Source organism: Mya arenaria, chromosome 2, assembly GCF_026914265.1.
Source record: "Mya arenaria isolate MELC-2E11 chromosome 2, ASM2691426v1".
Classification (NCBI taxonomy): domain Eukaryota; kingdom Metazoa; phylum Mollusca; class Bivalvia; order Myida; family Myidae; genus Mya; species Mya arenaria.
The window spans coordinates 18300145-18314642 of record NC_069123.1 but is presented as its reverse complement, the minus strand read 5'-3'; the positions used below and the strand labels follow the sequence as shown (position 1 = coordinate 18314642).

General features: G+C 35.4%; 1 protein-coding gene across 4 annotated transcripts in view; it reads left to right on the top strand.

Annotated features, from left to right (window-relative positions):
* LOC128208417 (phosphoinositide 3-kinase adapter protein 1-like) overlaps positions 1 to 11126 on the top strand; it is a 37105-nt gene extending 25979 nt beyond the window's left edge. For all 4 annotated transcript variants that reach the window (XM_052911988.1, XM_052912003.1, XM_052911996.1 and 1 more), the window contains exons 12-14: positions 1750 to 1805; positions 5337 to 5375; positions 10129 to 11126. In XM_052911988.1, coding sequence (XP_052767948.1) covers positions 1750 to 1805; positions 5337 to 5375; positions 10129 to 10296 — 263 coding nt within the window. In that variant the 3' untranslated portion in view covers positions 10297 to 11126. The remainder of the gene's footprint in view (positions 1 to 1749; positions 1806 to 5336; positions 5376 to 10128) is intronic.
* The last annotated feature ends 3372 nt before the right edge of the window (positions 11127 to 14498 follow it).

Here is a 14498-nt window from a genome sequence, read left to right as displayed (position 1 = left end):
CCCTAATACGCTCACCTAAGCAAAGGGGCACAACTCTGTGATAAAGCATTAATAAAAATGTTGCATTGTAAACATATCTTTACTGATGACGATGCCTTGTTTATGTTTGTAAACAGTCATGCAATGAAGCTACCTGCTACCTAAGTTTCATTGAATTTGGCCTGGTAGTTTCAGAGATTTTTTTTAAAGCAAAACAGTAAGTCGGCCATTTTGTTGTTGTTGTTGTTGATCAACCTCAATGCCTTGTTGTATTTTTGTAGAGGGTCATGCAAAGAAGCTTCCTGTAAAGTTTCAGTGAATTTGGCCTGGTAGTTTCAGAGAAGATGTTTTTTTAAAGCAAAACAGGAAGTTGGCCAGATTGTTGTAGTTGTTGATCAATCGTGACCCCTTGTTGTATTTTTGTAGAAGGTTACCCAAGGAAGCTTCCTGTAAAGTTTCATTGAATTTGGACTGGTAGTTTCAGAGAAGATGTTTTTTTAAAGCAAAACAGGAAGTTGGCCAGATTGTTGTTGTTGTTGTTAATCAATCTTGACCCCTTGTTGTATTTTTGTAGAAGGTTACCCAAGGAAGCTTCCTGTAAAGTTTCATTGAATTTGGCCTGGTAGTTTCAGAGAAGATGTTTTTTTAAAGCAAAACAGGAAGTTGGCCAGATTGTTGTTTTTGTTGATCAATCGCGACCCCTTGTTGTATTTTTGTAGAAGGTTACCCAAGGAAGCTTCCTGTAAAGTTTCATTGAATTTGGACTGGTAGTTTTAGAGGAGATGTTTTTTTAAAGCAAAACAGGAAGTCAGCCATTTTGTTGTTGTTGTTGTTAATCAATCTTGACCCCTTGTTGTATTTTTGTAGAGGGACACCCAAGGAAGCTTCCTGTGAAGTTTCATTGAATTTGGCCAGGTAGTTTCAGAGGAGATGTTTTTTAAGCAATTATTGACGGACGGACTGACGGACGGACGATGGACAAAGACCGATCACAACCACTCACCTTGAGCACTTTGTGCTCTGGTGAGCTAATAATAGCTGAAGTTTGTATCATTTTATTTAACCACACTGTTGAAATTTTGAGAGAAACCTTTATATGTTTATGTCATAATTAGTAACATTATTAGACAAGGATTCATCTATCTCTAGTATGGAGTATTAAGCATTCTATAGTGTTTCCATTAAATGTTTGGTGAAAGGGCAGTGCAGAGGAGATTAAAATATAATTTTAATTTGTGAAAAAAATAGTCTTGAATATGTGCGTGCATGACCAAACTGACAACAACAACAACAACAACAACAATGCATCAGTAGTAGGCACTTTCATAACAAGTGATTCAGCCAATCATTACAACAAGACAATTATGAGAAAGACCATACCAGGGAAAAGATTTCTTGACAGGGATTGATGGTTGTTTGTTGCAGATGTTGTTTAAACTAAGCAACAAACCGTCCCTTCAGTGCACACATGTATAGATGTACATGTAATGTGCTGTATATGTATATAACTGCACATTCAGAAAAATACTATGCTGAACATTTTATAAATAAATCACATTTGTCACATTCACATAATGATGTTGTGTTGGTGTCCCTGTTTTAAATAGTTCAAATATTCTGTATAAATTAATTAAATAAAATCTTTAATTCTCAGATCATCACTTGTTTTGTAAAAGGTATTTTCTATGTTATTGTTTACCCTCAACATATATTTTAACATCAAATGGTTTTAAAAAATTAAGAATATGATTGAATGACCTATTATTGCAGGTTCCTCAAGTACCAGTTCGCGTGACAGCGCCCTTGGTGTGATACCAGATGACGAGGTAATTTTAAATCAATTTTTCAAATTATTGTTAAAAGCAATTGAAAATGAACATTCACAAATTGTGATCTCCTAGACTGTTAATGGTCCATGTTGGGTTTTCATCTATGAGACTTTTAATGGTCCATGTTAGGGTGTGATCTATGAGTCTGTTAATGGCCCATATTGGGGTGTGATGTATGGGTCTGTTAATGGTTCATGTTGGGTGTGATATATGGGTCTGTTAATGGCCCATGTTGGGGTGATATATATGGGTCTGTTAATGGCCCATGTTGGGTGTGATATATGGGTCTGTTAATGGCCCATGTTGGGGTGATATATATGGGTCTGTTAATGGCCCATGTTGGGGTGTGATCTATGGGTCTGTTAATGGCCCATGTTGGGGTGATATATGGGTCTGTTAATGGCCCATGTTGGGGTGATAAATATGGGTCTGTTAATGGCCCATGTTGGGGTATGATCTATGGGTCTGTTAATGGCCCATGATGGGATGTGATATTTGAGTCTGTTAATGGCTCATGTTGGGGTGTGATCTATGAGTCTGTTAATATATCATGTTGGGGTGTGATCTATGAGTCTGTTAATGGCCCATGTTGGGGTGTGATATTTGAGTCTGTTAATGGCCCATGTTGGGGTGTGATCTATGGGTCTGTTAATGGCCCATGATGGGGTGTGATATTTGAGTCTGTTAATGGCTCATGTTGGGGTGTGATCTATGAGTCTGTTAATATATCATGTTGGGGTGTGATCTATGAGTCTGTTAATGGCCCATGTTGGGGTGTGATATTTGAGTCTGTTAATGGCCCATGTTGGGATGATATATATGGGTCTGTTAATGGCCCATGTTGGGGTGTGATCTATGACTCCGTTAATGGCTCATGTTGGGGTGTGATCTATGAGTCTGTTAATGGCCCATGTTGGGGTGTGATATATGAGTCTGTTAATGGCCCATGTTGGGGTGTGATATTTGAGTCTGTTAATGGCCCATGTTGGGGTGTGATCTATGAGTCCGTTAATGGCCCATGTTGGGGTGTGATAATTGAGTCTGTTAATGGCCCATGTTGGGGTGTGATCTATGAGTCCGTTAATGGCCCATGTTGGGGTGTGATATTTAAGTCTGTTAATGGCCCATGATGGAGTGTGATATTTGAGTCTGTTAATAGTCCATGTTTTGCTCTTGCCTGAACAATAGTAGAGCCCATTTTTGTTTTATTTTTAAGAGAAATGTTCATATACAGTGATGCCAAAGTCACAAATTGCGTTATTTACCTGTGTTCAAAGTGTAAGCAAACATTTTTTTTAACGATAATTTTTCGAAGATTGTTTTATCAATTTCAAACCACATGACTTACAGACTGAACACAAGTCTTGTAACCTAAAACAATAAATTGTATTAAAGCTGCACTCTCACAGATTGAACACTTATTTATTTTTTGTCTTGGAACGAGCCAATTTTTGCGAAAATGCATGGAAACCAGATATATAAGACTGCTGACAAAAAATAAGATCGCAGATTTTAATATTTAAGTTCAAAAATTGATTTTTAGTAAGCCATAAAACATTTAATTTCGAATGGAAATATGATTCTATTCCATATTATGTATAACCTATGTCATACCATGTGTTTGTTTATTTATTTATTATTCATATGTGGTTAAGAAGATGATGTACTTTGTACAAGTCTTAATTGATCTGATCTTTTGTCAGCAATCTTTTATCAGTTTGCAGATATTTACGCAAAAATTTGCTTTTTCCAATACAAAAAATAAAAAAATTGTAAAAGCGGTATATCAGTGAGAGTGCAGCTTTAAGGTCAAAGATAAGGAACCCAGGACATTCACATATATTTCTTAAACAAGGCCATGTTCTCAAAACCCCTCTACCTAGGTTGTTGTCTCATATACCATTTCATGAAATATCAAGAAAAGAATCATTGTAGGGTGTTTGGACTTGAGTCTGTACAAAACTGTATTTTGGTATATTTTAGTGCAAAAAAACAGGAAGTAAACAGAATGTTGTCTCAAATTTCTTTATTATGCAGATTTAAACAACCTTATAACACTTCTACATGGTTTAAAGGCTGTGAATTCTTTTGACAAAATTTTAAGTCTGAAATAAAAGCCGAAATGAGAATCAGACCTTTTTGGGCAAAAAATAACATTTCGCTGAAACTACAAAAAAGGTCTCATCGTTATAATTTGAATGCCAACAAAATGTGCCGACCATATGGGATGGTTTGATGTAATTTTGTAAGATAAGACACATTAATATGTGAAAAAATCAGTTTGTTCTTTACACATTTTCACCTTCAATCTTGAGGGTATTGTTAACTATTTACCTATGTTGATCAATAGACTACATAAGGACTATCATTGCATGGTCCAAATACTAATACAGTGAAACTGTGTTCCCTCGAACAAGCGGTCGCTCGAGAACCGGCGTTCCCTCGAGGTCGGAGCTTGGTCCCGAACTTTTTTCCTTCTATTTTCATATAAAATATACCCACGCTGCCTCGAAACCTAATTATGTCGAGCAGTCGAGCAATATCCTCGGTCCCAAGTACACAAATCGTGCCCAAAACCTTATGGCTCCCTCGAGGTCATAATTTCACACTTTTTCCCGAACGCGTGTTCCAAAATAAACAAACAATTGCCAGGAGTTAAAATTTTCGCAAGTTGTAAAAATTGCAATGACAGTTGAAAGGCAATTTGATAAGGTGTGAAAAACCGTTTATCACTGTTAACGCTTGACCGATATTAGTTGATGTGGGCATTTGAGATGATAATTATGAGAAGTTAATTGTGAGAAATTTAAATGAGTAATAAAAATATGAATAAAACACTACCATATCGATCCAACATCGGAATATCTGAAAAGAATTCCTTCTTGTCACTTTGCAAAATGGCAAATAAGAAAGAACTTACAAATTGTCGAACACCTAAGCAATCTAGTGAAGGACCCATGACTGGGGGGATAGCTAGATAAAATACACTGAAAGATATTTCATATCAAACTGGAAAATAAAAAATCGGGTCGTTCGAAACATCGGTTCCCTCGAGGTTTTGGCTCGGTCCCTGGCGACCTCGAGCGATCGCAGTTTTACTGTATGCCAAAGTTATGAGTATATTGCTCCTTTAAAACAAATTTGAATATGAAGAAAATGTTAATAAATCTACATATGTATTGTTTAATCACCAGGTGAAACTAGTTTCAAAATTTGAATTATTTTGTTTCTCAATTTTAGAAATATTTGGTCAGATTAAAGTATTTTATATGGCAATTAATTCCTTTAGTTGGCAAAATGGATGCCAAATTTGTTCTGCAATTATCTTTTGTTGTACTTAAATAAAGTATATAAATTTTAAAAGTTATATGATTTAATTCGTAATTCTTGTAAATGTACACTGTTCCTGGTTGTGATAACTTTATATTTGGAAAGCACAATATCAATAAGCTAGAATTACTCATTTTATTTGCAAAAAAACTTTTGTACCAGTTAAATGCTCATAACACCCTTTATTTCATTTCTCAGGATATGCCAGTAACACGCAGATCTTCAGAAAAAAAAGAGGTAAAATTCATTGCAATTGATTTAGAATTCTGGATAGAAGTGAAAATTTAATATATTGTATGTTTTGCTAACGCATGGTAACAACAAATCAAATTCCTTAGAAGATGCATGCAGATAAACCTTTATGTTTATATGCATGAATGAACATTGGGCTGTTTCAATGTTATATGGGCATTTCATCGTATTATAGGTGATGCTTTTTCATGCCATTCATGAAAAATAACCTCTAGCAGTAAAATGTCTCACTTTCTTACACTGAAACAATCACTTGAAATGAGCCTCTGTAAAATGATTGAAGGTCTTGCACATGCTAAACAATTTATAGGGTTAGCGCCAGACACTATCAAATCACTATCAGATTTTAATGGCATTGAAGGCCTAAAATTATACATCTTTGACACTGTGATTTTGAAGAACTACATATAAATTTAGGCTTTGCTGACTTCAATTCAAATAAATGGACTGTTTACATTCATACAAGTTATCCCATTTTAATTTTTACAAGCCCTCAAACCACTCCCCAATTCAAAAACACTTTAATTCAGGGCCTTTTTCATATATTGTGATTGCCCTAGTTCTTCAATATCATCAACTGCTTTAAAATCATCATTGAGTATACTGGCTGGACCAGTCTGTGGTGGTGTTCACAGCTGTTCTCATCTATACATAATTTGCTAATGCCATCACAATTGTCTTTGTTAACATTTTCTGAATTAAGAATTTTCAAGCCACAAAACACTGCTTACCGTAATTGTACATACATATGTTATACAAACTCTGCCTACATAATGTTTAGCCTCATGCCTCCACATATGGGATCACCAGTCTCACATAGAATCATTTAGAAAGCTCTGCCAAATTTCCATTTAGTCATTAATAGGATTTAAAAAGTGATTTATTTAGAAGCTAGACTTTTGACTAGCTTAGAAACGTAGCAGTTAAATCTGGTCTTCTAAATAAAAAAAGTCGGCAATGGGCTGTGCCTGTTATGTCACTAACAAAACTGAGGGAATATTGGTATATTTAAATCTATACCTACATCTACAAAACAAAGATAGAGGACAATAAAAGTGCAGTGCGCAAGAACCATAATCTTACTTTCAGTTTTTGCTGAAATTTCTCCCCGTTTTGGTTTAATAACCAAGTTAGATAACTATGATGCATACAGTGCAAATTAAGACCCAAGTTAGATAACTCTATGATGCATACAGTGCAAATTTAGACCCAAGTTAGATAACTCTATGATGCATACAGTGCAAATTAAGACATAAGTTAGATAACTCTATGATGCATACAGTGCAAATTAAGACCTAAGTTAGATAACTCTATGATGCATACAGTGCAAATTAAGACCCAAGTTAGATAACTCTATGATGCATACAGTGCAAATTAAGACCCAAGTTAGATAACTCTATGATGCATACAGTGCAAATTAAGACCCAAGTTAGATAACTCTATGATGCATACAGTGCAAATTAAGACATAAGTTAGATAACTCTATGATGCATACAGTGCAAATTAAGACCCAAGTTAGATAACTCTATGATGCATACAGTGCAAATTAAGACCCAAGTTAGATAACTCTATGATGCATACAGTGCAAATTAAGACCATTTATTACTAAACTTAAAAATTCCGGATAAGGTTTTGTATGTAACAATATTTAAGTCAATATCTCAGCAAAAACATCATGTGTTGCATTGAAACTAAAAGAAATAAACATGTGTTTCCAACTGTCCAATTGTTTTCAAACCAACTTAATTAATCAAGTAAAAAAACTCTTTCTTGCATTTAATGCAAATTATTGCCGTTAGTTAGTTGGCTTTAATATTCTGGCTTTGGATGTATGCACACATAGGCTAACATCTCAACAACCATTTGATGTATTGCATTGAGACTTATACAACATTACTCAACGATCAGACATACTGAAATAATCAAGATGGATAACTCTTATTTCGCATATAATGTAAATTATGGCCCTGAATTATTATTATTCAACCTAGTAATTTTGGCAAAGATTTTGCACAAATTAAATCTAATTTTACAGGGATCTATGCATGTTTAATCAGAACATTCTTAAACTTAAAATTGGGGAATAGTCAAGGGCGCTGTCTCTGTGACAAGTCTCGTTATACTTAATTTTTGTCAAGAGCATAACTTCTAAAGTCTTTGAAGTATTGACTTCAAACTTTATAAACAGATATCACCTATCATGTTTTAGGTGAATGAATATTTCATTTCATCCCATTTTGCTTGTTTCCCTTTCTTAAGAAATTATTACACAAGTCCACCATTGCTTGCGGAGGTCCTTTGTTTCACTGCCCTCATAGTTGATTTATCCAGATATTTTATTATCAGTCAATGGACACAGATTATTATTAGCAATGATTTTCAAAGATAGATTCTATCAGGGCCATGAAGTGTGCGCCAATTATGATAATGGCGCTTGTGTATCTAAAGGTGAAAACTATTTATTCCATACCTTACACAGAATCCTACTGTGCATGCTCAAATCTATTTCAGCAATACCTCGTGAAAGAAATATACATGTAATGTACTCATCAAATCTAAATGCTTTTGTAAAAAAACTATTATAGTATTTGTTTTAAGCAAATTTTCACGGTATCAAATATAACATGATATGTGTCCACTGTTGATATATGATATGTGTCCACTGTTGATATATGATGTCCACTGTTGATATATGATATGTGTCCACTGTTGATATATGATATGTGTCCACTGTTGATATATGATATGTGTCCACTGTTGATATATGACATGGCCACTGTTGATATATGATATGTGTCCACTGTTGATATATGATATGTGTCCACTGTTGATATATGATATGTGTCCACTGTTGATATATGATATGTGTCACTGTTGATATATGATATGTGTCCACTGTTGATATATGATATGTGTCCACTGTTGATATATGACATGGCCACTGTTAATATATGTCCACTGTTGATATATGATATGTGTCCACTGTTGATATATGATATGTGTCCACTGTTGATATATGACATGGCCACTGTTGATATATGATATGTGTCCACTGTTGATATATGATATGTGGCCACTGTTGATATATGACATGGCCACTGTTGATATATGACATGTGTCCACTGGGTGTCAGATCATGTTAATGTCTTACAACCTGTATATTTTAGACATGTATTCTATTTATTGATCAATATTAAAAAAGTTAAAATAAACAAGAGCTGTCACAGTATATGACGAATGCCCCCGAATGTGACATTGACCTATGAACAAGGTCAGTACATGAAAAGTTGATCTTGCTTTTACGTGTCAAATACGTATGGCAAGTTATTTTAAATTGCCTCTGAACATAAAAAAATACCACCCATACTTGACAACCTACACTGTTATGTCATTATATTCAGCATTCCATTGTGAATAAACACTAAGAGTATCTTTCACCTTAGAGGTAGGGACATGGGTCTTAACCCGACACGTCGTCTTGGTATGTCAAACACATGTGGAAAGTTATTTTAAAATCTGTCCATACAAGAGAAAGTTACAGCCCGGACACGACAAACTATACTCCGTGTCTTTATATGCAGCATTCCATTGTTAATAAACACTAAGTGTGACCTTGAACTTAGAGGTAGGGACATGGGTCTTGCACGCGACACGTCTTCTTGGTATGTCGAACACATGTGGCAAGTCATTTTAAAATCTGTCCATACAAGAGAAAGTTACAGCCCGGACACGACAACCTAGATACTCTATGTCCTTATTACATGCAACATTCCAGTGTGAATAAACACCTAAGTGTGACCTTGACCTTAAAGGTAGGGACATGGGTCTTGCACGCGACAAGTCGACTTGGTATGTGGAACACATGTGGCAAGTTATTTTAAAACTGTCCATAAAAGGGAAATTACAGCCTGGACACCACAACCTATACTCTATGTCTTTATATGCAGCACTCCATTGTGAATAAACACCTAAGTGTGACCTTGACCTTAAAGGTAGGGACATGGGTCTTGCCTCGACTCGTCATCTTGGTATGTGTAACACATGTGGCAAGTTATTTTAAATATGTCCATACAAGGGAAAGTTACAGCCCGGACACACGTTATCGGACACACGGACGGACGGACAGACGGTGCGATTTAAATATGCCCATCTTCGGGGGCATAAAAATATCTTCTTATACATACGTTTGTAAATTGGTTCAACATATTGGTTCAACATTTATGCCTTTTTTTGCTGATATTAACACCATTGTACCACGATTTGTTTCCTTAATGGAAATTTGAATGAACTGTTTTTGGATGCATGCTAGTGAATGCATTTTAAAAAGGAAACATGATTATTATTCCGGTTCTGTGAAATACATGAATGTAAACACAGTATTTTTCTTCCCTAAAGCTATAATTATCATTCCTACAATAGATATTTATTTGTTTATAAAGTTACTTTTTATAAACTGATAAAAAATCTTAGTTCAAAAGTACCTGTGTTTCTTCCCTATGTCCAAGGATTTATTTTCAGCACTTTAAAAAAAACAACATTTTTTATCTTTACTATAAAAGATTTGGGTATATTTTCGTCTTTAATGTATTTCACTGGGTAAAATTTAGTAAAAATGGTTTTTAAATATTCTAAATGTGAATTGAAGTAGATGAAAGAGAGTACATGGTTATCCATAATGCCCCCCCCCCCCACCCTCCAGCTGTATTACTTTCCATGAATTAATTCATTATTATTGCAGGAGGGATTCAAGCGCCAGTCCTGGGGAAACAAGTACCTAGCCAATAGACAACAGCAACCAGCCAAACTGCCAAAACCCCCGCCACACAATCCAACAGTCCATCAGTTGATTACGAAACGTCCAACAGGAGCTACAGCGAAGACCCCGCCTGTACCTCCACGTAGATGATTGAGTATTGGAAAAGAAGTCTTCTGTTGTTATTTTCCAATGTATTAAATGAGACTTTGTTTATCAGATTCTGACACTTAACACTGTTAAGACAGGCAACCATATGATAGGGGAGACAAACCAGTTAAGCAAGCAATATATTAAAACTTTGTTATATGGAACACTTAAGAGCAGATAACTCAAACTAAGAAGTGATTTCAGAGTTACATGCATTTTATTTCCAACCAAATTTCTTGCTGCACCAAGATGTACAGCTAAGAATAAGTGGGGCCGTACAAACAATCCTGAAGAGTTTCTGCTATAAAACCACAGTTTTGTGTCATAAAAGTGGGAAGATAACCAATGCTTATTTTTACATGGAAAGTATAGCGCCACTTTATGTACCTTCGATCCACACATAGTTTGAAAAGAGTATTCAAGATTTTTAATAATCATATGTTAAGATTTCATTTACTTGTGTATTTGATGCACGCCTGAAGCATTACTTTTATTGTCAAATGACCAAATGAAATTGGTAAAATATTGCTTTTTGTTTCATTTACATTTTGATATTTGCTTCTTCGTAATTGAGAATATGGTAAAGTGTTAGCTCCTACTTTGTTTATTTTTAAAATAGCTTAAAACAAAGACATATTGTTCTGTTACTAAGTGTTCACAGTGTGCTACATTTATATTAAAGTAGCAGGACAGATGTATCTTGTCTAACTCTGCATCATGTTACATGTTTATTTTCTGTTTAAAGTTTTGAATTTACCATTATGAATGTACAAAAGTTATCTGTTTTTAAAACAATGTATTTTTTTTTTGTCAATAAAGGCTATTGCAAAGTTTCTTGGCTTCGATTTAGCTCAGCCGAGTCCCTTTGGCACTGGTACTAATGCTGGGCTTCATATATTGGCATTTTCCAGTTATCAGAAATAAACCTGGCCAGTGTTTCATTTCTCAGGTGAGCAATCTAGGTAATATAGATCTGTGTATAATTTTGAATATGCATCACATCATAATGTAGGTCACTAGGTTCATGCAAGACCACAGTAAAACTTTATCCCTTGAGAATATTTTTCTTGGTTGTATTCAGGATTTTAAAGATGAAATTCATCGACAAAAAATGTGTATTATTCCTGAGTTTTTATGCAATGTTTTAAAAACAATGTATCCCATAAATTTTATTGATTCAATTGAAAATGTTGAAATGCAGGGTCTGTATCCATGTATCAGTCTGGTACTGTCCGGGAACGGCATTTACTCATATCAGTCAGTGTCAATGTAAACATTCACATGTAAAAATGGAGAATTGTTACGATGGTGTTCTTGGTTTGTCTAGAAACACATGTATAATTATGATCTCTTGTGAAATAAGAAAGAGCATGTACACATATACAAAGGTGAAACAGTCAACTAAGAAAAATAAAATATTACCCCCCGCCCAAATTTAAAAAAAACAAACGTTGTATAAATATCAAGCAAATGATTTATATTGGCCTAAGTAACAATGACATTGATACTCTGACCTACTGACTCTTCTGAAAACAATAGGGTCATCTTCTGATCATGTAAAACCTGCAATTCTATTTCATTTTCCTCAATCAAATATGGCTGGAGATATTTAACAGACAATTTAAGAACACTGTTGGCCCTGATAACCTTTGACATACTGACCTTAAAACAATAGGGGTCATCTACAAGTCAAGGGGAACCAATGCACTTTGTTTCATGGTAAAAAATCATGGTTCTCCAATCATGGATACAGTTACTACAACTTAACAGCAAAGTTTTCTAGATCAAACCATTCCAGAGTAATATTGTACAGTGTACCAGTGAAGTGGCATGGTTCAAAGTCCAACTGAACAGTTATTCCCAAAATATAGGGGTCATCAACAGGTCAGCGGTAACATATCACTGAAGTTTCATCTTTCTAGGTCAAATGGTTCTTGTTTTCATCACACTGAGTCATCAATAGTCTACTGGTCAAGGCTACCAGTGAGTTCTGTAGTTCTAAGACTGTTCCCCAGTTGTTAAAAATACATCGATTTCATTACACTGTTGACCTTGACCTACATTTTGTATTGTGTGAAGTTAGACCATGGCCTTTGGTCAAACTTTTCTTGACTTTGTGTGCTAAGTTTTCAAATAATTATTTCCCATGGCATTGATCTTTGATCTACCAACTCCGAACAACAGGGAACATGCTTATTAAACCCAACCTATCGGTGCAGTTTCATATCCATGCTCAATCTGTTTGGGAGTTATTGCATAAACAGTTTTTAGCCCAAGCCCACATGAACCATAACTTTTACAGCAATATGGTTTTTCTGTCCTTTGTTCTTATTCAGTCTTGTCAGAACATAGCTCCAAAAGCCCTAGAGGTGTTGACTTCATTTTTCATATTCAAATATATCACATAAGCGGGATTGCAGTGGACAGGAACAATAACTCTGGATGTAGTATTTATTCAGTTATTGCCCTCTGTTTTTATTATGTTCGTACAGAGCATAACTCCAGAAGGCAAAGGGAATACACAGGAACTGTAACTGTTTGGTTGTTGATTTGCATAATTGCCATCTGTCTGGAACCTAGCTCCAAATTTGGTTGATGTATTGACTTCAAAATTCATATACAGATATATCACAATAAGAAATGCAGCAGTCAAAAACAATAAGCTGAGATATATTTTGATTAGTTGCCCTTTGTCCATTTTCATACTCGATTTTTGCCCGGTGCAAAACTTCACATACATATAGATCCTACATAAATTGCAGAGCACAGGAAACATACCTGATTGCAGTATTTGTTGAGTTACTGCCTTCTGCTCATTTTCATTCTTTAATTTTGTATGAAGCATAGCTCGAAGCCTTTGAGGTATTGACTTAAAACTTCACATACAGATAGGTCCTATTGCGAAGCTCTGGGTGCAATACGTTTTGTGTTGCTGCCTTTTGTTCATTTTCATACTTAAACTTTGAAGAGATATCCCAGTCTTCAAATACAGAAAGTCCTGAGCATAACTCCAAAAGCCTCTGAGGTATTTACTCAAGATCATTTTTCGCAGAGCACAGGAACTATAATTCTGGGGGCAGTATTTCTGGAGTTTTTGCTCTTTGATTAAACATATTCTTTCAAAATGATGAGGAGATACTGTACTTCTTTCAGCAGGGGATATGGCACTCTGTGATTGCTCTTGTGTGAGATAAACATTAGCCATGATTTCAGGTCTAACTGTTCTAACTAAGTATTTTTTTAAGTTCTCAAAACACTGTGTTGGCTTTTACCTTAACCCCTGACCTACTGACCCAACATCAAATTCAGATTTCAACTGGCCGAGGCAACCTTCCGGTTTAAAATATTGTTTTCAGTGTCTGTAGGTCAAGGTCATTGGCAACTGTTGCCTAAGTTATCCAAACAAAGTTGCCTATGATCATGACTCACAAACACTGCAAAAAATATTCTAAGGAAACTGCTTTATGAAATTTCACAGGTATGTTGTATTTCTTACAATAGACTCATTGTTTTGGGGTCCGTAGGTTTCTAATCATGGTCAGGGGTCAGTAGGCTGCCAGTCAATGTCATGATCAGTCGTTGCATTTTGGTCTCTAACACCTTAATGCAGCGTAGGAATTATCTCTGAAAAAGTGGCTAAGTTGCACCAGTTGAAAGTTTGTTTGGTCAAGAATAATTGGAGTGAGCAGGAAAACTATGATTTTCGCATTTTATTTAAAAACCGGAGTGGCCAAAAGGAAACAATTTTTTCCTTAAAAAATTAAAACCGTTTGTTCGGTTGGTGCATTGTATAGCGCATTTGCTTCTCACGAAGGCAACCCGGTCTTGATTCTCGGCTTGGGTGCATAAGTTTGGTTTGTGGTCACCAAGCTGGACAAGTGGGTTTTCTCCAGGTTCTCCCACATCACAATACCACACTCCGGCACGTTGATATAACTTTCTTTACAATCGTTGTAAAATCCAACTCTGCCTTTTGATATTACATGTAGTTCCAGTACTCCTGTGATGGTATACATAAATTAGGAGGATGAAATTTCAAAGATTTCTGTATGATTCTAGGAGCACTGTCCAGTTGCATGTTATCATGGCGGTTTTAATCAAGCTCAAACTGCTTATACAATACATTGATTGTAGTGTGCTTCCATGATGTATTAAGAAGGTCACAATGGAAGTTTTACAAGAAGACCAGCATGAAGCAATTGTTG